The sequence below is a fragment of the Dichotomopilus funicola genome, assembly GCF_033296635.1.
Source record: "Dichotomopilus funicola strain CBS 141.50 unplaced genomic scaffold C8A04scaffold_14, whole genome shotgun sequence".
NCBI lineage: Eukaryota > Fungi > Ascomycota > Sordariomycetes > Sordariales > Chaetomiaceae > Dichotomopilus > Dichotomopilus funicola.
This window is the reverse complement of record NW_026944035.1, coordinates 174,887-202,736: the sequence shown is the minus strand read 5'-3', so window position 1 is coordinate 202,736 and position 27,850 is coordinate 174,887. Positions and strand designations below refer to the sequence as shown.

The 27,850-nt window shown below is 55.3% G+C and overlaps 12 protein-coding genes across 12 annotated transcripts; 6 read left to right on the top strand and 6 right to left on the bottom strand.

The window, feature by feature from the left end:
• Positions 1-193: 193 nt before the first annotated feature.
• C8A04DRAFT_35648 (uncharacterized protein) lies at positions 194-3,714 on the top strand (the record flags this gene model as incomplete). The annotated part of the gene is made up of 2 exons (XM_062783246.1): positions 194-1,927; positions 1,978-3,714. The coding sequence occupies 2 exons, from the start codon at positions 194-196 to the stop codon at positions 3,712-3,714; spliced, it is 3,471 nt and encodes a 1,156-aa protein (XP_062638980.1).
• Positions 3,715-4,895: 1,181 nt separating this feature from the next.
• Positions 4,896-5,741, top strand: C8A04DRAFT_26606 (phosphoribosyltransferase-like protein; the record flags this gene model as incomplete). Its single annotated transcript, XM_062779988.1, has 3 exons — positions 4,896-4,928; positions 5,082-5,507; positions 5,583-5,741. The coding sequence occupies 3 exons, from the start codon at positions 4,896-4,898 to the stop codon at positions 5,739-5,741; spliced, it is 618 nt and encodes a 205-aa protein (XP_062638979.1).
• Positions 5,742-6,329: 588 nt separating this feature from the next.
• Positions 6,330-7,586, bottom strand: C8A04DRAFT_10501 (oxidoreductase-like protein; the record flags this gene model as incomplete). Its single annotated transcript, XM_062776602.1, has 1 exon — positions 6,330-7,586. The coding sequence occupies one exon, from the start codon at positions 7,584-7,586 to the stop codon at positions 6,330-6,332; it is 1,257 nt and encodes a 418-aa protein (XP_062638978.1).
• A 457-nt stretch (positions 7,587-8,043) lies between these two features.
• On the top strand, positions 8,044-10,212 carry C8A04DRAFT_35645 (uncharacterized protein; the record flags this gene model as incomplete). The annotated part of the gene is made up of 2 exons (XM_062783245.1): positions 8,044-10,012; positions 10,082-10,212. The coding sequence occupies 2 exons, from the start codon at positions 8,044-8,046 to the stop codon at positions 10,210-10,212; spliced, it is 2,100 nt and encodes a 699-aa protein (XP_062638977.1).
• A 280-nt stretch (positions 10,213-10,492) lies between these two features.
• C8A04DRAFT_26603 (dolichol-phosphate mannosyltransferase subunit 3) lies at positions 10,493-11,009 on the bottom strand (the record flags this gene model as incomplete). Its single annotated transcript, XM_062779987.1, has 3 exons — positions 10,493-10,654; positions 10,765-10,833; positions 10,962-11,009. The coding sequence occupies 3 exons, from the start codon at positions 11,007-11,009 to the stop codon at positions 10,493-10,495; spliced, it is 279 nt and encodes a 92-aa protein (XP_062638976.1).
• Positions 11,010-13,053: 2,044 nt separating this feature from the next.
• C8A04DRAFT_26602 (uncharacterized protein) lies at positions 13,054-13,975 on the top strand (the record flags this gene model as incomplete). Its single annotated transcript, XM_062779986.1, has 3 exons — positions 13,054-13,090; positions 13,167-13,516; positions 13,607-13,975. The coding sequence occupies 3 exons, from the start codon at positions 13,054-13,056 to the stop codon at positions 13,973-13,975; spliced, it is 756 nt and encodes a 251-aa protein (XP_062638975.1).
• Positions 13,976-14,521: 546 nt separating this feature from the next.
• C8A04DRAFT_10490 (uncharacterized protein) lies at positions 14,522-15,697 on the top strand (the record flags this gene model as incomplete). Its single annotated transcript, XM_062776597.1, has 1 exon — positions 14,522-15,697. The coding sequence occupies one exon, from the start codon at positions 14,522-14,524 to the stop codon at positions 15,695-15,697; it is 1,176 nt and encodes a 391-aa protein (XP_062638974.1).
• A 652-nt stretch (positions 15,698-16,349) lies between these two features.
• On the bottom strand, positions 16,350-17,059 carry C8A04DRAFT_10466 (PLAC8 family-domain-containing protein; the record flags this gene model as incomplete). Its single annotated transcript, XM_062776591.1, has 2 exons — positions 16,350-16,592; positions 16,667-17,059. 2 exons carry the CDS (start codon positions 17,057-17,059, stop codon positions 16,350-16,352), a joined length of 636 nt encoding a protein of 211 aa, XP_062638973.1.
• A 1,722-nt stretch (positions 17,060-18,781) lies between these two features.
• Positions 18,782-20,266, bottom strand: C8A04DRAFT_26599 (uncharacterized protein; the record flags this gene model as incomplete). Its single annotated transcript, XM_062779985.1, has 1 exon — positions 18,782-20,266. The coding sequence occupies one exon, from the start codon at positions 20,264-20,266 to the stop codon at positions 18,782-18,784; it is 1,485 nt and encodes a 494-aa protein (XP_062638972.1).
• A 660-nt stretch (positions 20,267-20,926) lies between these two features.
• C8A04DRAFT_10449 (kinase-like domain-containing protein) lies at positions 20,927-22,631 on the bottom strand (the record flags this gene model as incomplete). The annotated part of the gene is made up of 6 exons (XM_062776584.1): positions 20,927-21,111; positions 21,198-21,366; positions 21,473-21,591; positions 21,695-21,898; positions 21,994-22,322; positions 22,417-22,631. The coding sequence occupies 6 exons, from the start codon at positions 22,629-22,631 to the stop codon at positions 20,927-20,929; spliced, it is 1,221 nt and encodes a 406-aa protein (XP_062638971.1).
• A 750-nt stretch (positions 22,632-23,381) lies between these two features.
• Positions 23,382-24,448, top strand: C8A04DRAFT_35642 (2',3'-cyclic-nucleotide 3'-phosphodiesterase; the record flags this gene model as incomplete). Its single annotated transcript, XM_062783244.1, has 4 exons — positions 23,382-23,421; positions 23,574-24,033; positions 24,139-24,186; positions 24,244-24,448. 4 exons carry the CDS (start codon positions 23,382-23,384, stop codon positions 24,446-24,448), a joined length of 753 nt encoding a protein of 250 aa, XP_062638970.1.
• A 133-nt stretch (positions 24,449-24,581) lies between these two features.
• On the bottom strand, positions 24,582-27,763 carry C8A04DRAFT_26596 (protein STB5; the record flags this gene model as incomplete). Its single annotated transcript, XM_062779984.1, has 4 exons — positions 24,582-25,373; positions 25,431-26,835; positions 27,033-27,049; positions 27,278-27,763. 4 exons carry the CDS (start codon positions 27,761-27,763, stop codon positions 24,582-24,584), a joined length of 2,700 nt encoding a protein of 899 aa, XP_062638969.1.
• Between the last annotated feature and the right edge of the window lie 87 nt (positions 27,764-27,850).

Sequence of the window (27,850 nt, the reverse complement as noted above, 5' to 3'; positions counted from 1 at the left end):
TTCTCGCAGCAAGGAAAAGAAAATCCATTTGTCTCCTGACCTTTCAACTGGGAGAAACCGTGATGCGCCTGGTTCGTTATCTCTTTTTTGCGACCCAGCTCTGAGCTTCTTCAGCTCGGTCCCGTTCCTCCCAATCCGGTGACCGACATACCCGCAGGTGATGAACGCTTGAAGCTGCTTTGCACCACCGACCATGGACGACACGCGACAGAACCGGCCGAGCGGCATTCCCCGGCCGTCCAAGCTACCACAGCCATCCAAGCTCCCTGTGCCACGGACAAACTCGATTCGAACGTCCGCGTCCCGAGAAAGCCTCGGGTCTGCTGCTGGGACCGGGACACTACGCAACCCCAAGCTCCGGACGGCCGCTTCGCGCGACCAGCTCGCCCCTCCGTCCAGCCCCGGGGCTTTGCGCTCCGTATCGTCCCCCCATAGCCGCGCGGGCCTCAATCCAGCCTCGGGAGGTGTTGGAAGCCGGACAGCGAAGTCAGGGGTTAATACTACTCCCCAGCCCCCGCGGTTAGGAAGAGGGACGAATGCCGGTGGCCCGGGGTCCCGCTCCAGCTCTGTGGCCACTGGGCTCCGACGTCAGTCTTCGCAACAATGGATCTCTGCAGCAGCTATGCCGGAGGAGGACGCTGGGTTAGGCGACTCGTGGACAATGGTACCTGAAGATCCGGCCGAGGAGGCGATGCCAGAGTCTCCCAACAAGGTCCGGCCTTCTCTGGCCGAAAGGACTATGGAAACTTTGTCACGCTTGCCTTCTTCCCCTTCCGTCAAGGGGAGGGGAGCGCCGTCGTTCTACGATGCCGCATCCGGGGGAAGGAAGTCACCATCGCGGCCCGACTCGAGCCATCAGTCTGATGGATCCGGCGGTCGGTCGAGGCCAAGCTCTAGCGGTGGCTTGGACAGCTCCATCGCTAGCCTCCGCTCTCAGCCCGCCACGTTCGAGAACCCCCTCTCACCAATCGAAGGTACGCCCCTGCGTAACAGGCGGAGCATCCAGTCGTTCCAGACACCCTCAAAACGAACATCCATGTACGGCGTACCGCCTCCTAGCACCATCACGGTCCCCCGGGCCAGGAGTCCTAGCCCTGGGAAGCGAGGTCCCGAGATACCCACGCCCAAACCCGGCTCAAAGATGCTTGCCCCGCGACAACCGGTGAAACGCCCGTCAGTCAACAGCTTGAGGAAGCCCGCGGCACCGGCCGGCGCAAAGCCCAAGACGGGAACGGCGCGGAAGGAGTCCGTGGCATCCAGAGGATCGTCAACCACATCGTGGGATACAGGAACGAATCCTTCTAGCGCCTCGGTTACGTCGGCCAATACGAGTGTCACGGCCGAGTCTGCCGAACCTGCCCAAGCTTACAAGAAGACCTCGGCCGCTCTGCGCGAGCAGATCGCCAAGGCGAGGGCGGCCAAGAAGGCCGTAACACAACCAGCAGCCCCCCCCGACAGTGCTGATGGTACTCCTAGGGACTCAACTGCTATACCAGCTGACACCGCTTATGATTTTGCGTTATCCAACGACCCGTTCAACCAGAACCGTGACGACAAGTCACAGGCCAAGGTACTTCACAGTCGCCTCGAGACGGCGCGGACCAGCGGTCGTCTTAACATTGCTGCGATGGGTCTGAAGGAGATTCCTGCCGATGTCCTGAACATGTACAACCTCAACACCATTGGGCAGTCTGGCGGCGCCTGGGCTGAAAGTGTTGATCTAACTCGTTTTGTGGCTGCGGATAACGAACTGGAAATGATTGGTGAGAACATGTTCCCGGATGTTGATCCGATGGAGGCACCAGACGATGAGGACAGTCAGGGGAATATCTTCGCTGGGTTGGAGACCCTCGACCTGCACGGAAACATTCTGGTCACCTTGCCTATGGGGCTGCGGCGTCTGTCTTTGTTGACTTCGTTAAACTTGGTATGTCTCAATGCTTCCCCCGACACGATTCACGCGACTAACTCCGTAAGTCTTTGAACCGGCTTGCGAACAACTGCCTAGAAGTTATTTCCCAGATTACGCCGCTCAAGGACCTCAAACTTGGGGGCAATCTTCTGTACGGAGCACTTGAGTCTTGCTTCTCCAAGCTGACGAATCTCGAGATTTTGGACCTCCATGGCAACAACATCTCGTCGTTACCCGCGGATTTTAGCAGCCTTTCACGACTTCGGATTTTGAACCTGAGCGAAAATAGTTTCGAGGAACTACCGTTTCCAATTCTGTCTGGGTTGCCGTTGACAGAATTGGTTGCTCGCAAAAACCAGCTCCAAGGGACGCTAATTCAAGATGGCGTGGACACCTTGCCGCTTCTCCAAACTTTGGACGTCTCGTCAAACCAGTTGACTCATATTTGCTCGGCCAGCAAGACGGTCACGATGCCTGCCCTTCACCAGCTCTGCGTCTCTATGAACCGGTTGCAAGCCCTGCCCGATATCAGCAGCTGGGCCAGCCTGCTCACCATCGCGGCCGATGAGAACAGCATCAACGCTATCCCGGAGGGCTTCGCTCAGCTTCCTAAGTTGAGGTCTGTTGACTTCTCGAGTAACGACATTCGCGTCGTGCCTCTGGAGATTGGACGAATGGAAAACCTGGCCAACCTCCGCCTGAGCGGAAACCCCCTGCGCGAAAAGAAGTTCAGCACCATTAGCACGGAGGAGATGAAAACCATTCTCGCTCAGCGACTCGAGCCGGCCCAGGAGCAGACGGCAACGAGGACCCAGCGTGCTCAGAGCACCAACCAGGACGAGTATTTCACCGCTGACGATACCCTGGCCCCTGCTGCACACCTCACGATTACCGAGGACGAGGATAGCCGCTCCGAGCTCGACCACTTTGCCACACCGCCGACTTCCGCCCCAGGTTCTCCGGCCGGCCGTTCTCAACCCCGTCCTCGCGCTGCCACTGCCACTTGGCCCGTCCAGCCCGGCGGCGTACTCGACCGCTCCAATACGCAGTCCTCAGCCCTCCACCCCGTGATCTGTTCGAAGCTGGCGGCTAGCCACAAGATCCACGAAATCCAACTGCATCACAACCTCTTCGCCACCCTTCCCGATTCCCTGACATTCTTCGCCGCCTCGTTGACCGCACTGTCATTGGCGCACAACCAGCTGCTCGGCGAGACGTACCTTACAGGTGTGAGTGGAGGGGCGGAAGGGAGCGGAACAGCCTTGCTGGACCTGCCGGCGCTCAAGGAGCTGAATCTGGCCCATAACCACATCACCGGTTTGGTGCCCCTGATGGTGCATTTGTGCGCGCCACGACTGGAGAAATTGGATGTCTCGTTCAACCGGTTGACAGCACTACCGCAGCCCACCAGCAGCACCCCTGAGAACGGACGGAACGGTTACCTGCGCGACACCTTTCCGTTCCTGACTGTTCTCCTCGCGTCAAACAACCACCTCGTCGAACTCGACCCGGAAGCGATCCGTGGCCTACGCGTTGTGGATGTCGCTAACAACGACATTGCACACTTGAACCCACGGATTGGATTGCTTGGGGCGACCCAACCGCAGCAGCAACAACAGGACGGGGCTAGCGGAAGTGGACTGGAGAGGCTTGATGTCAGTGGGAACCGCTTCCGTGTGCCGCGGTGGAATGTGCTGGAAAGAGGCACGGAGGCAACGCTGAGGTGGTTGAGGGGAAGGGTACCGGTGGCAGAGATGGGAGCGTGGAAGGGTGAGGAGGGTGATGATGAGGATGTGGATTAGACGGGTAGACCACACCACTGTCCTGATCAAGAGCGAGAGCAAATGGGGTATTTGGGCTGGTGTTGATATTTTATTGTTCCATTTCCGAGAGTGGGCTGTTTGCTGCTGGTAATGGGGGACTTGACTTTCCTCCTTCTATTCCTCATTTTATTATTCTTCTAGCTATTGTTGAGCTACCTGTATCATTTTCTGGTCTCATACTACCGGGCCCTTTTTTGTCATAGTTGTTTTTGACCTGGCACGTTTTTGAGTTTGTGGAGCGGTCATATTAGTGTTGGTCGAAGGGAATGGGGCAAGAACGAAAAGAGACACGTGAGAAGAAGCACGTGTGGCTGTATTTATTGTATGAGTGTAATTTCTAGTGCCATAATGTAGATAAAGTTGACGGCCTGTTGAGCCGTTATAGCAATCGTGCGAATAGTTCCTGTCTCATGGGGAAGCGTTGGTATCTTCTGAGGGGACATTTGCTACCTGCGATGTCAAAGAATCTGCCCAAGGCACGCCAATGCACAAAGCCTAGGAACAAAATAAAGAATCCGTGTCGATTTGACGGCTGCCATCGACCTCCCCAGGAAAACGAATCTGCAAGCAACGTTTTCAAGACTGCAGCACCTTCCGCGAACCGTTTAGCGTCCACATGCAGACTCACTGGCCGCTGTGCTGCGAGCCGCCCCAGCTGTGAGACCGACACCAATCGAAGCGGGGCCAAGGCTCTGAAACTTTCCGAAGAGGGCGGCGAAAGAGTCAAACGGGCGCGAACTGTTGGCGGGCGCGCCTGCCAAAAGGTTACACTGGCGGGGCTCTCTTTGGCGGGCAGAAGGCGGGGTTCCACACCCGATATTTTTTTTTCCCTTTTGCTCCCATCTTTGAACCCCGAGCATCCTGTGGTGGGGCAGTGGGAGGAAATGGCCGGGGGAAACTTTTTTTTTTAAAGCTTTGTTGCCTTGCCCGCCCGCGCCTTGACCTGTGATTGAAGTTGGGTTGGTTTCCTTTCTTTCAGGTTGAGTCGTAACTCTGGGGCGCTTTTTTTTAACCTCCCGTATCGTTTGATATTCCAAATATAAACCGATTCCCTAGATTTCGTGGAAGGAATTCGTACCTTTTCCCAAGCCCACCTCCACACACATACATCTCGACTCCCTTCTCGCTGCCTTGGAGATCTGCTGCAACTTGTTGTCAAAATGGTCGAGAAAATCTACGTCACGTATAACGAGGTGAGCCCGATAACCGAACCGCCCCTCCATCCCTTTTTATCTTCTCTGCCCGTAAACTGTGGAACAGCAGAACTGACCCCGCGGCCCCGCGTTCCCCCCTCCTTCCCCTCCATAGGGGATGATGGGCGGGCGCAAAGCCAAGTATGAATACAGGTGCACAAGCTGTGCCAGGAAGCGGCACCGCAGATCCTCGCCAACTTCAAGCCGCAGCTGATGATCGCCATTGGCGGTGGCGGCTACGTGCCCGCGCGCATTCTGCGTTCCTTCCTCAAGCAACCGGGCAGCCCCAACATCCCGATCCAGGCCATCGGCCTGTCGTTGTACGAGCAGCTGGCCGACTCGACCGACAACGATATCGAGGCGGCGGGGACCCGCGTCACGCGCACGCAATGGCTGGACTTGACTGCACTCGGCGAGATGGCGAATCTGGTCGGCAAGCGGGTGTTGATTGTGGATGAGGTTGATGATACTCGTACCACGCTGGAGTATGCGGTCAAGGAGCTGCAGAAGGATGTGGAGGAGGCCCGCGCCAAGATTGGTAGCGACTTGAAGACGGAGTTTGCGATCTTTGTCCTCCACGTATGTTGTCCGTCTCTTGTCACTTTTCCCTTTCTTTTCATGAGTTATGGGTTTTTACTAACGGTCGCTCTGCAGAACAAGGACAAGAAGAAGAAGGGCATCCTGCCTGACGATATCACGAACGGCCGTTACCTGGCCGCCCGCACCGTTGGCGACGAGTGGATCTGCTACCCCTGGGAGGCCATGGACATCGACGAGCACGACGCCCTTAACGCTGCTGCGAAGTCTAACTAGACGCTGTGAACCGTCGTTTTATGGCTGAGGCAGCGGCCCGGGAGGCAATATACAAGGGATCTAGTTCCGGAACAGAAGACGGGGACGTTTTGAGGGCTTGTTTTGCAGCAATACACCCTTAAATTTAGAACTGAAACCCCTCGGGAAGAGTGCTAACATCCTCGTCTCTACGGTTCTCGACGTCTCCTTAACGAGTGCCGGAGGCTCGAGGGTGATTTAAAGAGTCACTCTTCTACAAGAAGGGAGCGTGCTGGTAACACGATGAACGTATTTCCGCAAGAGCGAGCATTAGGTTGGAGTTATTTGGACAGTGGGCGAGTTGCCAACTGAGATGGATAGAGATGGGGGGAGCCGGTATTTGGTTTTACCACTGTATAGGACCGCACATAGGGATAATAAATCAACCCCAGGTGTGATATGAGAGAACGAATTTACAAGTCAAATAGGAGCACGTCCAAACACGTTGGTGATGTGACCTGCTTGGCCATATAAACTCTGAAATCTTGGTCTATCGCCTTATCCGCGAATAAAGTGAGTAGAAATGGTATATCGATCGTATCATACAAAGCGGTATCGCTGTCCCGCCGTCTATCCGCCGACTGTCCCGTCACGCATATGCTTCTCTTTTAGCCTCTTCTCGTGCTTCATAAACTCTCTAATCCCCACCGGCACACTTTTGTACAAGTCGTCGTCCCAAAAGTCCTTTGTAGCCGGCTTAGACGCATTTTTATTCCTGGGTATCCGCGGCGTCTCCCAATTCGCAACCGAACCGCCCCCATCATCATCCATACTCCCCCCCTCCTCCATCGGCCCCCGGTCCAAATCCACATCATGTATCCCCAAATCCATCCCACCACTACCCCCCTCCCGCTGGCCGACATCCGCCGCACTCTCCATACTCTCCTCGGTAACACCTACCGCCCGCCCAGCCAGCTGCGCCGCCAACCTCCGCTCCGCCTCGGCACTCATCCCCGCCCACTCCTCCATCTCGTCGCGGTACCGGTCCCAGACACAGTTGACGCAGCCGCTCATGCAGCAGTTGTCAGGCTCCTCTGGGCGCGGGGGGACACGCACGCCGGCGACGACGCGGGTCTCGGTGCGTAGGCGGGCTAGGCGCTCGGCGCGCTCGCGGGGGCCGGCTAGGCTGGCGCCGAAGACGATGCGGGCGCGGGCCTGAGGGGTGGTGTTAGATGTCGGGTCTGATTCTGAGTTTTGTTCTTTTTCTTGGGTTGTTTCTTCTGGCGTGCGCTCGGACTGGGAGGGTGCGGATGATGGTGATTGTGGGAGGATGGTCGGGCCAGGGGGTGGTGTTGGTGATGGTGTTTGGGAAGGTGATATGGATGATGAAGGGGTGGAGGGGGTTGGGGAAGAAGAGGACGAAGGAGTGGGAGGAGGAGGAACCGACTTGGCCTTGGTGCTGCTGGGGGCTTTGCGCGTGCGCTTGGTAGGGGTCTTCTTGTCTTCTGCCGCCTCTTCTTGCGCTTGAGGCGCTGCCTTGGCTGGTGCGGCCGCCTTCTTTTCCTCTGAGGCTGCGGGCTTCGCCGGCTCGGCCTTGGGTTGGGGCTTCTCGGGCTCGGGAACAGCTGACTTGGGAGCCGGCTTGGACGATCGCTGGGATGTGACGGGGGGCTCTTCGGGCTTCTCCTTCGCGAGCGGGTTCGGGGTCCGGAGGATGGCCTCGTAGAACGGCCCGACTGGGTGTGCCTGCTCTTGGGAGGGCTCAATGGGGGTCGGCGGGGTGTTGTCCTTGATAGGCGGGGCGGCAAAGGTGCGACGCGGCTGCTGGTTGCCCAATGCGTGGTAAACAGCGCGCGACGGCCGCGCGCTCAAGATGCTTCGGCGCATGTTTCTGTAGTTTGTTCTTTGTCTTCTCTGAATTAATGGTTTGAAAGTCTGCTGGGATGGGCCGCAGACGGTGGGCTGCGTCCAAAGAAGGGAAAAGCGTGTTCCTATGTTTTCGAGAAACTGGGGTATGGGGGGCTATCAGACGATGCAGGGAATTGACGATAATGAATTTTCGGATCGAAATGCTTGAATACCACATGGAAAGCCGAACGTCATCCGGTGGGTGGAGCAAGGGTTAAAACAGTGTTGTTTGCACAATTTGCGCACTGTATTTGTGTGGAACTTTCCCCAGAGACCGCCGAGACAGCTTCCCAAACAAAAACATCGGCCCCCACCAATACTTTGCAACAATCGAGAATCGGACGAAAACCGCAACTTCGACGCGTCGTAGTTGAATATTTCGCGCCATAACAGCCTGCGGCAATGATTGTATGATTACTACCCCAATTGCGCCGTAATGGACCCCCCCGCGCCGAAGAGACGTAGGACATCGCCACGACTGTCTGGTCTGTCGCCAACAGAGACCGAGTCGACAACGCCCCGGGATGACCTCCCCCGACGTGACTCGTCTCCGAACAGGCCTTCGTTTGCCTCCCCGACCCGAGCGAGCCTCGAGCGGTATAATCCAAATATCTTGCGACGGCGGGAAAGCCAGCCTCGGCGGCTGCGGTCTTCCCCCGATGCGCCTCCTACGGCTTCGCGCGCGGCCACCCCAGATAGCACCGGGAGCTTGACGCGTGCTATGAAGACCCAGCTCGAGTTGCGGTCTGCGTCTCGCGGCGCTAGCGCGTGGGCGGGTTCCGATCATGATGGGGTCTTGCGCTCTCCGCCTCGGCGATTAGGTCCTGGTGCTGGAACGCCCTCACGACCGACACCCCGGCCACTTCCACCACCGGCCCCAGAGGAGGACGAGGAACTACTGAGGGCAATATCTGCCCGCGTACATCCAGGCGTCGCTCTGGGTGTGCTCCCCGAAGTTACCGCTCCCGAACCCGAACTTCCACCAACCCCCGAGCACCCAGACCCCGTGGTCAGCACACCACCGTCTGGGATACATAACACGCCGTCGCGGCGCCTCAAACGAACCCGAGTACTATCAGAAAAGCAGAACGGGTCATCACCGCTTAGGAAAGAGGCACTGCGCCCCCCAAATCTGCGCAAAAAGGGGTCCGGCAAAGTCGACTTGCAAGCTAAAGCTGCGCAGGTCGAAGCTCCGACACCGACTCCGGCAGAGAGCCGAGGGCTCAAATCGCCTGACCCTGATGCGGATAAGAAGAAGCTGCGTGATTCTCTTCTAGCTGAGATTGCGCAGCTGGAAAGAGACCGAGACATTGCTGCCAAGGAGAACGAACGCATCCGTACTGCCCGGGTCTCCAAACGAGCACCCTCCCCTCCCAGCAATGCAGATGAGGTCCTCGACCTACTCGTGCGCCACCTCCTCCCACAGCAACCCGACGTTCCGAAACCAGACCCGATCCAAGACTGGCTTGCTTTGGCTCTCAACCCCATAGGCCTATTGCCCTTCGCCAAACCAGCACCCCGAAACCAACAACTCCAACCACCAGAGGAGGAGCTTCCTCTACCCATATCTCACCACCCACTTCCTATGACAGCCTCCGAAGCGCTTCCCTATCTCCAGGTCTTCACTCCTCTGACCTTCACCTCCCACGTGGCCCCGCTCCCTCCCACCGACACCGACGCCTCGGCGTCCACACCCATCCTCCAGAAACACTACATTACGGCTGCTTCCACCGCACCCCGTGGCCTCTTCGCTGCTCGCATCGAAATGACAGTCAACACCGCCACCATGGCCATCACCGACCTTGCCGTGCCGGCCCTTGACCTGACCGCCGAGGCCGAACTACGCCCATTCATCGACCGCATCATCACCACCCCCACCCTTACTACGGCAAAGACCAGCCCGACAAGTAGCGGACTGCACAACAACATCAGTGTTCTGACCTGGGCCATGGGCGAATGGGTGCGCGTGGCGAGGCAGCGGGCAAAAGTATGGGGTTCGTTAGAGAAGGAGATGTGTGCGGGGAAGGAGCCGTTGAAGGAGATGGTGGGAAAGCATAGGGAGTGGGCGAGGAAAAGGGGGAAGAAAACACCTGGAAAGAGAGCGAGGCGAGCAGGGCGAGAGAGAGGGGCGGATAGCGAGGATGGTGGGGATGACGAAGACGAAGCGACTAGTCAAGGGGGAGAAGGCAGTGAAATCGGGAGTGATGATCTCGAGGGCGGTAAGCACGAGACAACCGCTGATTTACTCCCGTTCATGGGACGGACATCCATGGACCTAGAGATTCCTCTCCCAGGCAGCGGGCGTGGAGAGGTATCAATGTTGAGAATGCAGTGGCGGATTTTGTTTGATTGGACGGGCGAGGCGCGCAGCGATGTTGCCGTATCGGTTGGCGTTCCGGGGAAGTGTGAGTTACTCCAAAAACTGCCTTTCGTTTCTTTTTATATCGCATCTTTTTGGCTGACATACCGGGCAGGGCACAAACATGATGAGAGGGGCCGGTTAGCTGGACTGCCTAAGCTGTTTGATGAGTTGGTTCAGGGGGGCGAGGAGCCGCTTGCTGCTGTACGGACGGTGGTGTGCTTGCTAGTCGGAGAGAAGGTGTAGGTGTAAACTACAGTCGTAGGAGTGCTATGAGACGGACAACCGTGCTTTTAACGGCACGCAACGTGCATGTTTAGCCCCAAATGGAACATATCAAGCATAAAGTGTAGCCTTTGCTTCCACCATCAGCCAACGGTCAACAACCAGGTGCTGGTTCATTAATGTTTTATTTTATTTGGTCTGTGAAGTAATACACCTGTCGTTGCCACAGTCCCTCTCTTATCATATCCCCCTTTTCACCAAGACTCGCCACACCCACCTACCCCCTCTAGCAACTCATATCTCAGTCAACATCCACCCCCTTAGTCCGCAAATCCGCCTTAGCCAACTTAATCTCCTCCATCAACTCGGCGTGCGCATCGGGCGTGTCGCGGAACGTCAGCATGCCCCAGCCAAGACGGAAGAGCAGCCAGGCGCCGAAGGAGACGAGGAACCAGAAGGGAAGCTATGGTGTATTGCACATGGGGGTTAGCTTTCAGCTAGCTAGGATTCTGTGGGCGGGGGGCGAGGTTGTTATGGGGATTTTGGGATTTGTTGGGGCCAGGTGGAACGTACCACGGGGACGATGGCTTCTTGGACGGCGGCGGGGAGAGGGACTAGGCCGAGGTAGAGGGAGAGGTAGAACTGTATGTGGGCGGACGAGTGACAAAGGTTAGCTTCATTTTCTTTTTTTATCTTGTTCTCCGTTCTCGTTGGGGTTATATTCGGAAGCGATGACGCGGGCTTCGGTTCAAAGGGTGAGGGCGACGTACAGAGCTCACGAGAAGAGCGAGGGAAATAGTCTGCTGCGCGCGCGTCATGGTGTGTATGTTCCAGTGGTGTTGAAGGTAAAAGACGAGAAAGTGGAAAAAGGAGTGGCTTGGGGTCGGCACTGCGGTTGCTTCGAGGTTAGTTGGTCAATTGAGCTGCTATGGGTAATCTGGGCACTTCGTGGTTCTTGGGAATGCGATGGCACCGGGGTGGCATTGGGTTGGATCGTGGGGATGACGTACGGGAGTGGTGGTGTTTGGTCGGCGACGGTGGGTTGGTGATGCGACGGTTGCGAGGACAGGTTACTTTTCGTGGACAGATCAAATGCGCGGCGCGTTGCCGTAGCCTGGGATTCAGGGGTGTGGGTGAGAGTTAGTAGGGTTAGGGTTAGATATACCGGAGTACCAGGACGAAAAGTTCAGGACGAGATGACAACCCTCTGTTAATTCATCTAGTTTGAGTGAAATATTCTCTGAAGATACAAAACTAGATTACTCTTACCCAATACAAATTCGGTGCTTGAAGTTTGTTGACCGTCCCAATTTGCTTTCATAGACAACTTTGTTCTGACCTAAGATATGTAGCACAGTAGTTGCCGTATAAGCCAAGTTGCTAACGTATGATTCTCAATGCTTCCTATTTGCAACTTGACTAAACATTTCAATTCATTCCCCATCCACTCTAGGCTTGCTTAACAACCAGGCCCCAAACACGAACCAGCACCCCCCTCCCCCCCTTCCTAAGACGTCCTTTACCTAAATCTAGCACGTAGAATTGGGCGTTTGGCTTCACAGCACGAAGTGTCAGCAAACCGGTCCTGTACCGGGTCTTACCCAAATACATCGTCTAGAAGAGGGTTCACATACTCAGGGCAGCGGGCCACCATGCAACGGCCAACGCACTCGGGGCTGCAAGCTCCTGGGACGTTGTAGGGGTTGCATTGGATCTTGCAGTCGCCGTGACAATTCGCACTGGCGCCGACAATGAAGCTGAAGAATAGGATGAGCGCTGTGGTGGGCTTCATAATGCCGTTTGGTTTGTTTTGTTTTGTTTGAGGTTCGGAATTAATTAGCGGTTGGAAATTGGTAGTAAAACTCCAGAGGATTAGAGTACAACATTTCCTTTTGATCCTGATGACAACATTTTATACTTAACTCTCAACTAAACACTCTCGCTTAAACCTCACCGAAATAGGAAATCGCTAGTTGCATGGTCTCAACTAGAGCCAGATAAGTGGCTGCAGTTGAAGAGGGAATGAAGCGTCTCGCTAACGTTGTAGCTCCCTTGAGGGTAGTATGGATGACTTTAGCGTTTCCTGTATGCTACCTCGTGAGGTTCCAACCGAACGCCACCGATTAGCCAAATGGAGCGAGGGCCGTGATATCTGCTTTGGGTTTACCATCTAGACTACTTTGGCTACAGAGGGCTGGGCGAGGTTGATAAGTTCGAAATTCAATAGGACTAACAATTAGCATTTGGAACCCGTTTTGGGAATTTTGCAACGCATCGGCGACCCGCAGCTCCCCAAAAAACATACAACTGGCTTATAGTTCGGATTGGTATGTACCGTCTTTTACGTCTGCAGCTTTAAGCTCATTATGAGTTCTAAAATATGAGGCGTACAACGCTTTCATTATTGCGCTGTCCGTTTACCACGTGCTAGCAGGCGTCGTCATCATGATCCAGCCATATCTGTGCTGAACTGCTGATTGCTCGAGGTGCTGCACTACCTAGCTGTGCAACCCCAACAGCACAGACTATGGTTCGCATGCTGAAATATGGCCCAATGCATACATCAAATGATATACGCCCGGGTTGAGCTACCGGGCCGTCATCGGCTGATAGCCCACGGACATTCCCCCAACCACCAGTCCGACGTCACAGGGCTGGTCGTGCGGTGGCCGTACTGATATGTATATGCACAATGCATGACTGACACTGAGGGGAAATTGAAAAGAAGCGGAAAAATAACTTTGACACCTTCTCCGCCTTCTTCCAGCGTACCGACCCCGAACTTCCTTTTATCGTCCAATTCTCTACCTCTTGACATCTGACCCCAACAGAACTAAGAATCTAATTATGTTAAGGATAATCATGCATTTTGTACCACGTTATACGCTTGCGGGGCTAGGTAAGCCATCGTTTGATTGCCGGTTTTCAACCGTCCGCCTTCCACTCGTCGCATCAGCTAACGAAGTCGGTATCAGCGTTAGCAGCCACCGCCCTGGCTCAGCAGTCCGGGGGATACTACAGTGGCAATGGGAATCCATCTAACGGCCAAGGCCCTGGAGGGAATTCAAGATCCGGATTTGGCGGCTTCGGTGGAAATTTCGATTTCGACGAGGCGACCCGCATCAGAGCAATCCATGGCATCCTCGGAGCCGTCGCCATGGCTGTCCTCTTCCCGAGTGGTTCGATGCTCATGCGCCTGTTCCCCGGTAAAGCTGGACTTTGGTTGCACTCTATCATGCAAATAATCGCCTTGGGCATCCTGGTAGCCGCGGTTGCGCTCGGGATCCGTCTCGTGCAGCAGATGCGAGAATTTGGCATTGATCTGGTAGGCCTCCTCGCCCACCTCCTCTCCCCTTCATCCTCTGAAATAGCCGTCTTCTTCTGCTAATGCGATTTAACTACTCTGCGTCGTTAGATTGGCAACGCCAACACCAACAGCCACTTCATCATCGGCCTAGTCGTCCTGATCTGTCTGCTCCTGCAGCCCGTCTTTGGCCTTCTCCACCACGAAAAGTTCAAGCACACTCACCAGAGGCAGGTGTGGTCGTATCTGCATTTGTTCAACGGGCGAATTTGCATCACGCTGGGAATCATCAACGGCGGGCTCGGGTTGTGGCTTGCCGGCGCGGCTGAGAGTCTCAAGGTGGGCTATGTCGCGGCCGCGGCGGCGATGTGGTTGATCTGGATGTCCCTGGCGCTGTGGTCTGAGTTGAAGCGCTGGAGGGCGCAGAGACCGCCCTCCTCGACGCGAAGGAAGCCGAGGGAAGGTGAAGTCGCATTCTAGTCTGGTGGATGATACACTCTCTCAGTATCTCCCACTCTAGCAGAAGCGAACCGCTGAGGGTCCGGTTGTGGACGGCGCTGTAACAGGAGCTGGGCGGGTGATATTCTGGGACTGGGCCTCTAATAGGGGGAAGGGGGTTACGAAAGGGATGGGAGGGTATCAAAAAGTGATTTCAAGCTTACAGACCTTTAGCTTTTAAGCTTTATCATTTTTGTTGGTGGTCGGTGGAAACCAGGTCCGACTGGCGTCAGGGCAACTGCTTTGGGAAAAATTCAGTGTTAATGTTAGTTTCTGTGAGGAAAGCGCGAACACATTGGATTGACACATGAATCTGTTTACTGTTAGATAGAAAGAAGAAAGTCCAAGTCTGGTCGTGGTTGCCAAAGATTTACCGTGCCTGGGACTAGTAATCCGTACTGTATGGGGCTTGCCTGGGGATAATTCTGTGCCTCAATTTCTTTGAACCAAAACCATAAAATCACGACACAATCGGACTGGGAGTGGTCGACAAGCAGGCAAGAAGGCGACCTCTCGGGTGCCGGTGACATGACCACGGTTGTCGCCCCAGGCCCCTCGGCAGCGACCGATCAAGCTTCCAGCTGCGCCAGAGATTTCGCTGACCTGTTGACCGTCATCATCACCACCTCCCCAACTCCTTCAGCACCGTCAACAGAGTTGCTCTCACAAATTATCCTCTCCTTCCAACAGCACTGCCCTGGATTGACTCAATGTCGGCTCATCCTTGTCCTCGATACCTACGACCACATCAGTTCGACGGCCCGACTCAAGAAAGGGCATGTCACTGCAGAGGGTGCTCAAAACTACATTGAGTACAAGGAGAATGCGAAGCATCTCATCCTCCGGGAATATGCCAGTGGGCAGGGCGGCTCCGAGGAATCAGCACCCCAGGAGTTAATCGAGGAAGTCGGCGAGGCCGAGTTTGGTTCCCTGGCCTATGCCCACCAGAACAACTCAGTCCCACTGTTCATCACCAAAACCCCAGATGGACGGGTCGTGTTTATTGAGCCCTCGCAACGTCTTGGTTTTGGGCTTGCCGTCCGTACAGCCTTGAGGCTCACCGAAACGCCATATGTTTGGATCCAACAGCACGACTGGGGTCTCGTGTCCGACATACCTCTTCGCCCGCTACTCGCTCTCATGCAGCAACGCTCGCGAGCGGCGACCCAGGATGCACAAGATGACGAGGAAGATATGCCAGTGCCCATCAAATATATTTGTTTTCCCTCGATTCGTATGGTCGAGTACGCCCGCTCCGACCACGTCATGCTGTACCCGGCTCTGCGTGCGTTGACCAACCTGCACAAGCAGAATTTCACCGTTTTCTCAAGGGAGGGGAAGGATACGGGTGATAAAGGAAGAGGGACAGAAAGGGAAATGACAAAGATCCCGCTCACGCCACTATTTTTCTGGCATGACAAGCCCCATCTGGTCGAGACCGCACATTATCTCGCCCAGGTTTTCCCAGTCCGGGCAGCACTCCCACGTGGCGCTTTTATCGAAGACACAATAGGCCACCGGGCGAGAGCAGAAATGAAAGACGGCCGGTGGCGGAAATGGGCGTGCTGGCTCTTTTACCCTGACGACGGCAAGAAACTTTGTCTGAGGCATCTCAAGGGGAGGACATGGCGAGGTGCCGAGGGCGAGCTGGCGCAAAAGCTCGAGTACATGCGGCTTGCCTCGATGGAATCCCGTCCGGAATGATGGGCATGCGGTCCCCGAGCCCGGAATTTTCGACGCCGGAAGAGGCCCGCCCAGTTTTCTCGTCAGTCTGGCCAACAATTTTCAAAGGCCGTCACACCGCTCGAGGGTTCCCCACGTCGGGACGAAGGATTGCGCCGTTCCCTCAGCGTTTGAACTTTTGTCTGACAACTGATGTGACGCGCCCGAAAACACACACCGCGATGGATGCCGCTTCGGGCGAGAACCACATGCCGGGGTTGTGAGATTACTAAAGCAGGGGACAGGGGGTTTCGATTTCAGCCCATTGCCGCTAACGCTCGCCAAGAAACACTTAAAATCCATGGCAGCAGGGGTGGAGACAAATGGTCATTGCTCGGGTCACTCACAGTGGGAAATTTGGGACACTGAGGTCACGAAGTCTTGGAGAAGGGCGCTGCATTTGACGCTGTCATGGAGAGTCATCGCCAAATAGGCAAGCAGAATTAAGCATCACGGTTTGACGAGTTGAAAGAGTTATGGAAAATAAGAGGTATCATTAACGCTGAGTTTTTCGAGTTAAAAGACATTATCCTAGCTCATAAGCTTGGTCGCCGAGTTATAAACTCCATTCTTCTATTCACCCTCTCTATCAGATCCGTCGTTCCCGCGCATCACCAACAACTATCGCCCATATTTACTGCTTTCCGGGGTAGCTCATGCCGCCCTGGGCTTGGTAGCCCTGCTGGTTGAGGAGCGGCTCGCGGTACGCAGCCTCCTTGTCGTTCTGCGCGATCTGGCAGCAGCCGCAGCAGCAGGCCAAGGCGATATCCGTAATGCAGTTGCCCTCGAGGTTGTACTTCTTGCGGACATCGGCGCTCTGCATAGCCATGGGGACCCAGTGAAGAGCCACGCAGCTGGAAGCGAGGAAGAGGAGGCACTGAAATGGAGATTGTTAGGATCTTTCCTATCTGCAAACACATGGGAGAGTGAAAAGGAAACAAAAAAACATACGGTGGTGTTAATAGGCTCATAACCCTCAAGGTTGGCGTTCTTGCGCAGACGGTGGTGCGTGCGGCCGAAAACGACACACGAGCAGCACCACGACATCAGGCAGGTGTCGATGGGGGCGAAGCAGCCCCAGATGGCGTTGTACCAGGGCTGGGCGCCCGCAGGCGACTTGGAGTTGACGTGCTCGCCGGGACGGGCCAGCACGTCGTTGAGGCGGGCGGTCCAGTCGGCGATGTCATCGTTGTTGACGGGGCCCTGGGCACCGCCGGCAGCGGGCGCCGGGGCGGGGGTGGACTGGTACGGCTGCTGCTGCTGGTACTGCTGCTGCTCCTGGTGGTACTGCGGCTGTTGCTGCTGGTACGGGGACTGCTGGTATTGCTGTTGCTGGGAGTCCATTTTGATGGGGGGATGGGTTTAGATTTGTGGGCTGAAAGAGAAGAAAGGTTGGAAAGTTGGCGAAGGCCGGGTATCAAGTTGGAAAGTGTGATAGATTGGATAAATGAGTGACGGGAACCGAAGTAAAAGTCAAGACTGGACTTTGAAGTATGATGCTGAGCTGGTTGGAGAAGAGAAAGGTCAACCGTTTCCTCGAGGACGGCTCATCTTTTTATCTCGAACCTTTCTCGGAGTTACCACACGGTCCACACCTCTCCCCATCCACCTCTTCCCAAACCCGGCCGCCTGCCGCCGCCATCAACGAGTTAAAAAAAGACGACAAGGTTTACAATGTGTCCATGCTTCGGAACGTCCAACGAAGCGTTTCCGGTGGGGCCCGGGAGATGAATGTGACGGCGGTCTTTGCTCTTGGCAGGCGCACTTTCTTCAAGGCTGGGCACAGGAGCCCGCGAGACAATATGGAAACGGTGGGGAACTTCTTGAACAAGCAGGGAAGATGAAAATGGTATCCAATGATACCAACGCTTGACAGCCGCATCGTGGTTCTGAGTGGGTCCCCCAGTTCAGCCCTGCGGTTTGCCGAGCACTGCTAAGTCGGGGCCGAATCACTCCGTCCACTGGCATGTCTGACCGGCGGACGGGCATTTCCCAATGTCAAATATTTTTTTTTGTCTTTGCCTTGATACGCTTGATTCCTCCTTGAGAGGTCCATTCGGCTATTTTGTCCACACAAAGATCCCCAGCGGTTAGATGCGGGGGTCGAGAAACTTGAGATGGAGATTTGCTGGTTTTTTTTCCTGCAGACCTGCACGAGAAAGGAGATGACCGACTCGCCCGGCCGGCAGCAGCGATAACCTTACAGCCGCTCCTTGCCTTACTGGGTGGAAACGGGGGCTTGTCCTCTCAACGCCTCTCAGTTCCCAGTCTCGGGCTGCTGCGAACAAAGACCTGGACAGGGCTGAGACTGGACTTGGCGTCGGTTTTTTCCCTGAATCCCGGCTTGTGAATCCGAGGAGTGAAACGCCAACGTCGTTCATGTCTCAAGCTTCGAATGGGGTCCTCGTGGAGATGTGGGTTGGAGGTTGATGATCTCCACGACAGATCGTCCCGTCTGACACGTCTGGCGGGGAAGAACAAGTAAAAGGGACTGTTCTTCCCGACAAGCCATTGGTGGTTTCTTCTGGTTCTCCACTGGCGAGGCAGTGTGAACTTTGAAAACTGGGGCTGCTTGGCCTCGGGGTCCTGGGTCCGCAACCTTTGGGCCGGGTCTGGCTTCGGGCCTGCAACCGACCCCGGCAAACTGCGGAAATGCCTGGTTGCATTTTCAGATCTTGTTAGCACAAATTACAGAGTTTCAGACGGAACAAAGCCGCGATGGATTTTCGCCCTGCCTGGTTAACTAGTCTCTGGCAAGCGGTGAACAGCGGCGATGAATCGTTCTGATCCTAGCCCTATTCCTGGGAATGGTCCTGTCGGTTGTTCGGGATTCGCCTGATCGCGGTGGTTCGGTATTGACAAGATAGGAAAGTCATAATGAAGGTTATCCGTACTTCATATGGAGGATGAGCATGGTTGATGTTCACTTTAGGAATCACATGTTGGACTATCAAGGTTTGGAGTGCGAGATGGTTGTTGTTTCGTCAATTGTTTTCAAACGACCACTTCTCCACCCGGTCTTTTCAAACCCTTCGGGTTGATACACCTGTCTCTCCTAACACCACCTCACCTCCCCACTTCTCCAACCTCCCCAAGCTTCATCCACGACCCAGTCAACGACATCCAGTCGTCGCTATCCCCCGCCTTACGGTCCTCCGCAATCATCACAGGCACCCACCCGTCCGCCTCAAACTCCTCCAGCGAAAAGTCATTGACAAAATCGTACCCTTCATCATCTCCCAGTTCGAAATCAGACAAATCCGAGAAATCGGAAGCCACCGAAACCGTTTCTGACGAGGTAGTTGACGAAAGAGCGGGAGCCGAGTCGCTGTCCGTGTCTGATACCGAAGACGACCGCGAAGATGAACGTGACCGTGTCGTACTCTCAGGCTCGACAAAAGAAGAACCAGCTTCTGTTTCTCCCTCCGTCTTGATCGGTCCAATCCTGCCCTCAGTGCCCTGCTTGTTGTGCTTGTTCCCTCCGCGCAACGCAGCGCTGTCCACCACCTTGACCACATACCCCCTTTCCACCTTGCCACCCACCACCTGTTCCACGTCAACATCCCCCAACGAAAACCCAGCTTCCCTCTCCCCCTCTTCATACCGCAACTTCCCAACATTGCGAGGACCCCCAAATAACCACTCCTCCTCTTCCTCAGTATAAGAAAAAGCAGCCTCCCTCCTCAAAACCATCACCCTGCTCCCCACCGACACCCCCATTCCCTGGGTATGCTTCACAGGTACCCGCCACGCATCACTCGGCAGCCGTATCTCGCCCGGCTTCGTGGCGGCGGTACGTGCGAGTGCGAGACCGGCCGGGATGGGGTCGTCGAGGACTTGGATGAAGCCGCTGCCTCGAAAACGGGGGGTTTTGCGCCAGGGGGTTGATTTTCCTTCTCTTGGGGCTGATTCCCTTACTGCGCTTGCTGTGGATGATGTGGGGGATGATGGGGGTGAGTTGGAGGAGGTAGTGCTCGTGGTGTCTACCCCAGCAGGGGGAAAGAACCGCCGATGACCGATCCCACCTTTGCGGTTCCTAAGGGAGAAAGGCAGAGGACTGTGTGGTGTGCGGGGGGTATCAGGTTTGTCGGACAACCGAGTCGGGAGGGAGGTAGATTCGCCGTCGTCTTCTACTTCTTCGTCGTCCTCTTCCTCGCCTGGTACTAGCACGTCGCTATCACTGTCATCCTCCTCTTCCTGCTCCTCATCCTCACCATCGGCCTGGCCGCGCTGTCCCACACTAATCCGGAGGTGTCCTCCCTTCGGACGCGTCTTAGCCGCCTCCACCGAATCATCAGGAATCATAACATGCCCCTTAACAAACCGGACTGACTTCTTGCGCTTAGTCGGGTCAGCATCCGTCGTCGTCGCTGTCGTGGAAACAGTGGCGTCCTTGCTCTCTTTGTTCTGCTGCATCTGGGAGGAGGTGTGAGATTTGTGCCGGAGGGTGACGCGGTTGAAGCGGGCGGTGGGAGAGGGAGAGATACGGCTAGCAGAAGAATGGGAGGAGCCGGGCCTGGTGTTGGCGAGGGGGGCGGAGGGGAAGGACATGCTGGGCTGGTTGGTTAGGGAGACAAGTGAATTGGATTTGGATTGGAAGGTGAGGAGTGTGTGTTGATGTTGCGGCGACCAGCGCGCGCGGTATCAATTGTAGGGGAATTAAATAAAGGTGAGAAGAAATGAAGTGGGGGTTGAGTAAGTGGGGGTTGAGTAGATGGGTGTAAGTGGATTAAGAAGACCCCCGGAAGGTGGCGTATTGAGCAGACGAGGAGGTAGTCGTGCAAACTCGACGGTGAAGCCGATTAATGAGATGTAGAAATTGATTCCGTGACAACTGATTTCCAAGTTAGGTTGTGCGAAGCATGTCCGGGGGGGACAATGTTGTTTAAGATGCGCCCCCATTACCCACACAATTGCTTGGTAAAGATTCACATTTTGATCGTGGTTTCATTTGGATTGATCTCCGGGCCGCCATGAGCGGCCTCGGCGATGGTTCAGTTGGATTGTCTGACGTCTGCTGGTCCTCACGTGCGCATCATGGCATGTAATGGGCCGCAACGGCTGGCCGCCAACAGGTCAATCGGCCGCGACCCAACGGCCACCTAAGCGAAAAAGAAGAAAAAAATGGTCCGAATTTCTCGCTACATACAGTATTTTGTACAATTGTATTCGTACATGACGCCTCCGATGGCTTGGGGAAAAAAATGAAAACTAGATGGAGCTGAGCCACGGTATGTCCACGAGCGTTTCCGCCTCGGGCCGGCTGTTCGGGTCAAGGCTCAGAGTACGTTTGAGGAAGTCGAAGTAACGCATTTTTTCGATATCTGGCATGCCGGTAACTTGACTACGTTCTTCGAGAGAAGTCCGGGGAAAGTTGAAATCGTCTACCATATTGCCTGAACAGGGAGAGGGGGGAAATTAATCAACAACTGAGCGCGTGTGCCTCGATGGGAATCAATTTCTGGGGTGGGAGCCTACGTACCATCCTCTGAAAATAGTTGCCGCTTATCGGGAGCGGCACCCTCAATGAGCCGCGTGGGCATCGGGCCTAAGGTGCTCGTCATCTGCGCCAGATGCGCATCGGGGTTGTACTTCGTGGTGTTTGGTGGATAGCCGTTGAAAAGGGGTTGCCCTTCAATAAGGTCCCACACCTGCATCGACGATAATAATACGTTTAGGTCAGATCAGATATTTCGACGCCTGGGCTTGGGCGGCCTTGATATTTTGTTCAAAGGTGGCCCAGCGGGTGTCACTTACAAGCAGGCCAATTTGCCAAATGTCGATTTTATGGTCCCATTTAGCATCCAGGACCACCTCCGGTGCTTGGATTCTCTGCCCCTGGGTATTGCCAGGGAGCTTTCGGTCGAACCAGCTTGCTGAGGCGGAGTGGCAAGCATCTATCAGTATCTGATCGTCATACCCTTCATACTTGGACCCCGGCACACTGCCGTAGCAGCGGCGCGGGTGGGAGGTACTCACCGTGTCCAAAGTCCGCCAAGCGCACCGCAAGCCTAGCAGGTCGGGTCATGTCCGCATCGAGGGTGTAAACCTTGGAGGATGCAATGTAAAACTCATCCGGCATGTCAAACAGTGGGTCGATGGGCTGCAATTCATAACCCGCGACGCTATTGGCCACGGCCCTGGTTTCCGGGGTTTCTGTTAAGATGTTCTGCGGCTTGATGTCTGATCCCGGGGGAGAATGTCAGCCACTGTCTCCCGGCGTTACTATGGTTTGGGGTTGCCGTCTAGAATACGCGGCGGCGTGCGTGCATGCTGACCTGCGTGGATGATCTTGCATACGCTGTGGAGAGACCACAGCCCGAAGAGAAGCTGCCTCGTTATCCTCTTCACTAGGGCCACCGGAAGCCGCCGGCCGGGAAAAAAATTCCGATAGTCCTCGAGATCGGGCCCCATCAGATCGAACACGAGACAGAGGTGGTTCCCGTGTATTCCTTTGTGTTTGAATGAATGGGATAGCTGAAGAATGCGGTGGGATCCTGGCTGAGAAGTGATTTGTGTCCTGATGCCATCGAGAATCCCCCGCTCAAACGAGCCGCCTCGGGGAGGGTCCGCAGTGCAGATTTTAAGTGCAACATTACGCGTCGTTCTATCGTCAACCTCCCAGCGAAGTTGTGGTCCTCTTAGAAAATGCTGTCCATATAGAAAAAATGAAATCAAATGTGATTCAGAGGTGGACTTACTTTTTATCATATGCCAGCCACACAGTTGAATATGGCCCGTATCCAAGCTTGTTACTTATGCGGAACCTGCCCTCATCGAAAGCTTCACTAATCCGGACGGGATGGTAACCCCCAGGGCAATACCGGTCGAGGCTCTCCTCGTTGATGGACCGGAAGGCTCGTAAACTGGGGGCGGGGTGGATATATTTGAGGCACGGCGCGGTTCGCCTGAGCATGACTGCGGGAATTGTCTTCGTCCCCAGGATCCAACGGGTGTGAGTTCACACAAATTCTCGGTAATTTTCGCGGTAGTCAAAACTTTGATGTTTGAGACCGGGGTCTTTTTTCCCGATTTTTGGGACGGGACCCACTGCCAAGCATTTATGCCAAGACTGCCATTGCCACAGTATCCGTACTGTGTCATTCCATTAGTGGGTAAGGGTTGATATGTTGAGGTTTATCATGGGCCGTTAGAAGATGCAATATGATTCATTGCGCTCACACTCGGTAGTCGTAGTTGGTTCCTGCAGAGATTTACCCTCTTTTTCACCTTTCCATGGTTACTTATTGCATATATTCTGCCCCGGTTTTGTCTTGTACTGCGTTCTGCTCAATAGGGTTGCTTGCTGCATTCGAGCGGATACAGTGTGCATTCTACATTGATTGAGTACCCAACGGCAGCCATCAAGAACAAGTTCAGTCTCTGGAATAACCAGAAGCAAGCGAGCCAGCCGCTTCACATGGTACGGCACATCGTAATGTGCCTCCACAATCTAGGCTCGCTAGACAAGTCACGCGGCATTTCTTCCCCACAGTGTTGTCATCGGTCTTTCAGGTCGTTTAACCACTCAGTATAAAACATTCAAATTCCCTGCTGCTCATTCTCACTCCCCTCTCAACACCCATTTCACACTCATTGCAAGTACCCACTCAAGTTACACTCACATCAACATAACCCCAACCGCAAACAATCCACCACCTTCACCATGACCGGCTCATCACTATGGCTCTTGCCCCCAAAAGACCGTATGCCCAGTCCAACCCCTTCTTACCCCCCTCCCCTTTCTCACCACATAACATGTCCAACCCCCTCATCTAACCCAACCTTAACCTAACCCAACCCAACCCACACTAAACACCCCCCCCCCTTCCCCTGATCAATCCATTAACATCAACAGACCCCCTCCACAAAATCCTAACCACCCTCCTCCACGAAACCCTCCCCACCCGCTTCCCCCGCGAAGCCGCCTCCTCCCCGCGCGTCGTCCCACATTTCTTCCCCACCCACATCACCCTCACCAACGGCATCGTGCCGGAGTCTACATACGGCGCCGACGAGGGAGGCGCGCAGGGCGGTGCACAGGCGTGGTTGGATTCTATTCCTTTTCCTTCTTCTTCTTCTTCTTCTACTACTGATACCGCTGGAGGGGATGGAGAAGGAAAGGGGGTCAAGGTGAAGGTGAGGTTTGAAAAGGTGGTGAGCCAGGATGTGTTTTACCGGCGGTGTTATGTGAAAGTTGGGTTTGAGGGTGTCAAGGAGTTGGCGGGGGTGGCGCGGGCGGTGGGGGTATTGGGGGAGGGTGTGGATGTGAATGCGGAGAGTGGGGAGGTTAAGTTTGGGGAGAAGACGGAGGCTTGGTGAGTTTTTTCTCTTTTGGGGGGACTTTTCGTTCACTTATACGGATGCCATTGTTCGCGGCGGAAAGGGTGGTTGGGATCGGGATTGACTGACGGATGGTGTAGGTTGAGCTCATGGCAAGAAGAGTTTGGGCCGCATCTGAGCCTCATGTAGTAAGTCTGCAACGCTGAATTGCTTCATTTCCACCGTGGAGCTGCTAACCGAGCCAGTGGCAATGAGCCGGTCCTGGACGGGGCTGTCCGAGAAGTCCGACGCGTACTGGAAGATGCTGGTCTCCGACTGTCTGAGAGTGAGATAGAAACCGTGGAAGGGGCTGGTGGCTTTGACGGTTGGGACGGCGGAGTGATCTGGCTAGTTCCGACTGACAAGCCCATCTCGGAGTGGGGGACGCCAATTGCGACAAGGGAGCTTTGAGGTACGAAACAAGGGAACCTGGGAGTATCTCGACATGAAAACACGTTGCATGATCAATGATGGATGATTCTGAAGTAGCTAGAGTTGGTTGGCGTCTGCCATTACTGCGTGACTGCCTCGGGTATTGTACCGCTTAGAATATGTCTTTGACATACTGATAAACACTCCCCTGCGCATTTGTTGGCTCCTCGCTTCCGCTCGACCTCATCGGACTCAACCCCATCCCGCCATATCCCATGTCTGCGCGATGCGCTGGCCCCAACTCGTTGCCGCTACTTTGACCCTTGCTAGTCATACCAATATACCCCTCGAAAATCTGCGACATCTCGTTCTGCAGCTGGAGCCCGTTGCTGAGTGCCTCTCCCATGTGCATCGGCTGTGTTGTGACCGGCGTCATAACAACCGGGCTATGCATAGCTGCGGGGCCAACACTGCCGGGGCGACTCGGTGGACCGCTATCGAAGGGCCGTGGTAGTGCTGGACTGTGATGCCCAGTGGTGCTACTGCTCGCGCGAGCATAAGGAGAGCGGGACCCGCCAGTCGGGGCACGATTTGAGTTGTCACTGAGGCCCAACTTCGGCGCGTAGGCCTGCAATGAGCGGATCGTGCGCCAGAGACGGTGGGAGACCCAGGATCGGGACGACAGGCCCTTGACAAGGTCGAGCGCCATGTAGAACTCATCACGACAGAGGACGCTGAATTGCAGGGGAGCATGAGTTGAGGCGAGGAAAAGCACGCCGATAGACGAAGTGAGGAACTGGTGATAAAAGACCTGTATGCGGCGGTATTGGTCGGTCTCATTGTTGAGATGCGTGAGAATCCGGATCGTCTGCTTAGCTAGGTCGACCACTTTCTGGGCGAGTTGCGCATTCTGGGAAATGCTGGTAGCGCTATGCAAGACGGGGGTATATAGCCATATGCGGACCTACAATCCTGCGGTTAGCCAGTGGAAATACAACGATGAAAGAGTGATAAAACTCACTTGGTTGAGCCTAAGACGCGTCCAGATACGTAACCGCTGGAGATCGTACGGTCCCGAAGGTAGTGACATCTGGTCTCCGTCTAGGGGGCCGGTCCGTACCTCTTCCGGTACTGAATCGTACCACTCCATGATCTCACGATCCAACTGTTCAAAGTCGTGGGGTTTCAACTCGCGGACGACAGCTGGCTCGAAATAGTCTACGAGCCTCCATATTTTGGCGGCAACCCTGGAGTACCCAATCATTGCCATGAGAAAGGGGTAGCCTTCCGGGTACGGGAGCTTTGGGTCAATCTTGTCGTCGTGGCATACGAAGGGCAAGCCGGTGCTAAAACTCCAACGGCGATCAAGAACATACATCGACCAGAACGTGTGCAACGCGTCCCTGCGTATTTGCGGGTCGGCAATCTTTTGTATCCCTTCCCGCCGGTGTAGCCCAAGCTCGAAGCAGTGACGCGCGACCTGCCCCACGAGCCGCCATGCAAGCACCTCATCGTTAGACAGGAACCTGTAACCTGAACACAAGGCGAGAAAGGCCAGCTGCGAAACGTCGGCGGGGCTGCTCATGAGCATTTTATCGACCAGGGGCTGGATACTGTCGTAGATGCGGACGGCCTTGTCGCTGTTCCCGTGCTCAGTCACCACGAGGGCGCAGCACATGAGAATTTTGACGAGTAGGGTCTTGGGGTCTTGTAAGACCTGTTCTAGACCAGGTGAAGGGACGCCACCGGCCCGTCTTGCTGTGTCCATCCATGATGAGATGTACCTTACATGGGCCATGACAGGGCCCATAGATGTCACCGGGTACATGACGTCGACTTCTTCTTGATACACACGCATCAAGCGGACTATCTCGGATTCATCGAACTCCCAGAGAGGGTCCGCGGGGCCCTGGGATGGAGGTGGGACCACCCCAGAGGGTGCATTGGTCATCTGAGGGGAGGCATGAGGTGCTGTATCTGGCTGCGCCCCGTGGTCTTCTTGGCCGTCCCCGACACCGCTGTAGCCCATTTTGTGGAGCGTGTCCTTGGCAACATCGACGGTAAAGGCGAGGCTGGTTGGTCCGTTGAAAAAAGAAGGTACTCGGAACGGGAGATGGGGCGGTGGGCGGTGACTAGACGAGGCTGAAGGGGAGGGAGTAGAGACGACCGAGGGAGGTGGGAGAATAGGCCGTTCCTGGAGCGGAGCGAGGCGGGCGGTTTCTTGGCGCAGCGAGTTCAGAGAGCTGTAGAGCGACTCGACATGTTTCTGGAGCTCCTGGACATGATCGGATATCTGCTTGAACTCATCCGAGTCCTTGAAATTGGAGCAGCAATTCGGGGCGTAGAGACATTGCAGGTTCAGATGCCCACACCGTTGGCATGGTGTCTGGCCGTTGCATTTGATCTTACGGCGCTTGCACTCGTTGCTGTGAGGATGAAGGGCGAATGTTAGAAAGGAGTCTTTAATATGACTTGGTTGGGCTGGGTGTTTGTCTCTGACAGCAGGGGCAATGCAAGACAGGTGGGCGGAATAAGTGCGCGCCGTATGCAGTCAACCGTCATTGCATGTCCTAGGAGGGAGGGGGGTGCGGAATGGTAGAATGACGGAAAAGGCTAAACTCACCAGGCAATTGAGATGTACTGCGGAAAGTCACAATAGTGCGGAACGGTTAGTCAGGCCAAGACAGTGAAAGGGTTGGGGTTCGATTAATAAAGCATAGATAGACGGATGGATGATATCATCCTGAGTTTGAGAGGTTGGTTGAGGAAATTGGAAATTTTTGGAGAATCACCAAGCATCGAGGGCTGGGGAATACAAATCGTGAAAAGACTCATCGAAAACAACAAATTAAGAGTTGTGATGCATACCCTGTTCCTCTTGCTCCTTTGCTGCTTCGCTGGGCCATCGTCGAAATCTTCGGCCCTTCTCTTTGCATGAACGCTGCTCCCGCTGCTGACCGTGGCGTTGTCGAGCGGTGACTGGGGGTTGTGGTGACTCTGGTGGTGATGTGCGGAATTGTCTCCGGGCGCGGAAAACAACGAGTGGTGAGAGCTGGTGTGGAGTGGACCACCAGCGGGAGCCCCAATTCCTGCACCTGCACCAACGCCGGCAGCGCTGATGCCTGTGCTCGTGCTTGTGCTCAATCCGACGGTGCCATTCCTGGGCGATGGAGCTCCTCCTGCTCCTTCTGGTCCTCTCCTTGAACCCGGACCCGAAGAACCGTACAGTGAGCCCGCGACGTCGTGGGGTGACGCGGCTGCCGCGTCTAAACCGCCCTGCGGAGCCCCCGTGGCCGTGGCCGCAGAGCCCAGGAATGAGCGCAAATCGCTGACCTGAGTTTCGAGCTGATCCATTGAACGAGACAGGCAAAACTGGCCGGGAAAGCGGCAGACACCGGGCACGCACGCACACACGCCAGGCCGCGAAGCCCGAAGCAGGGA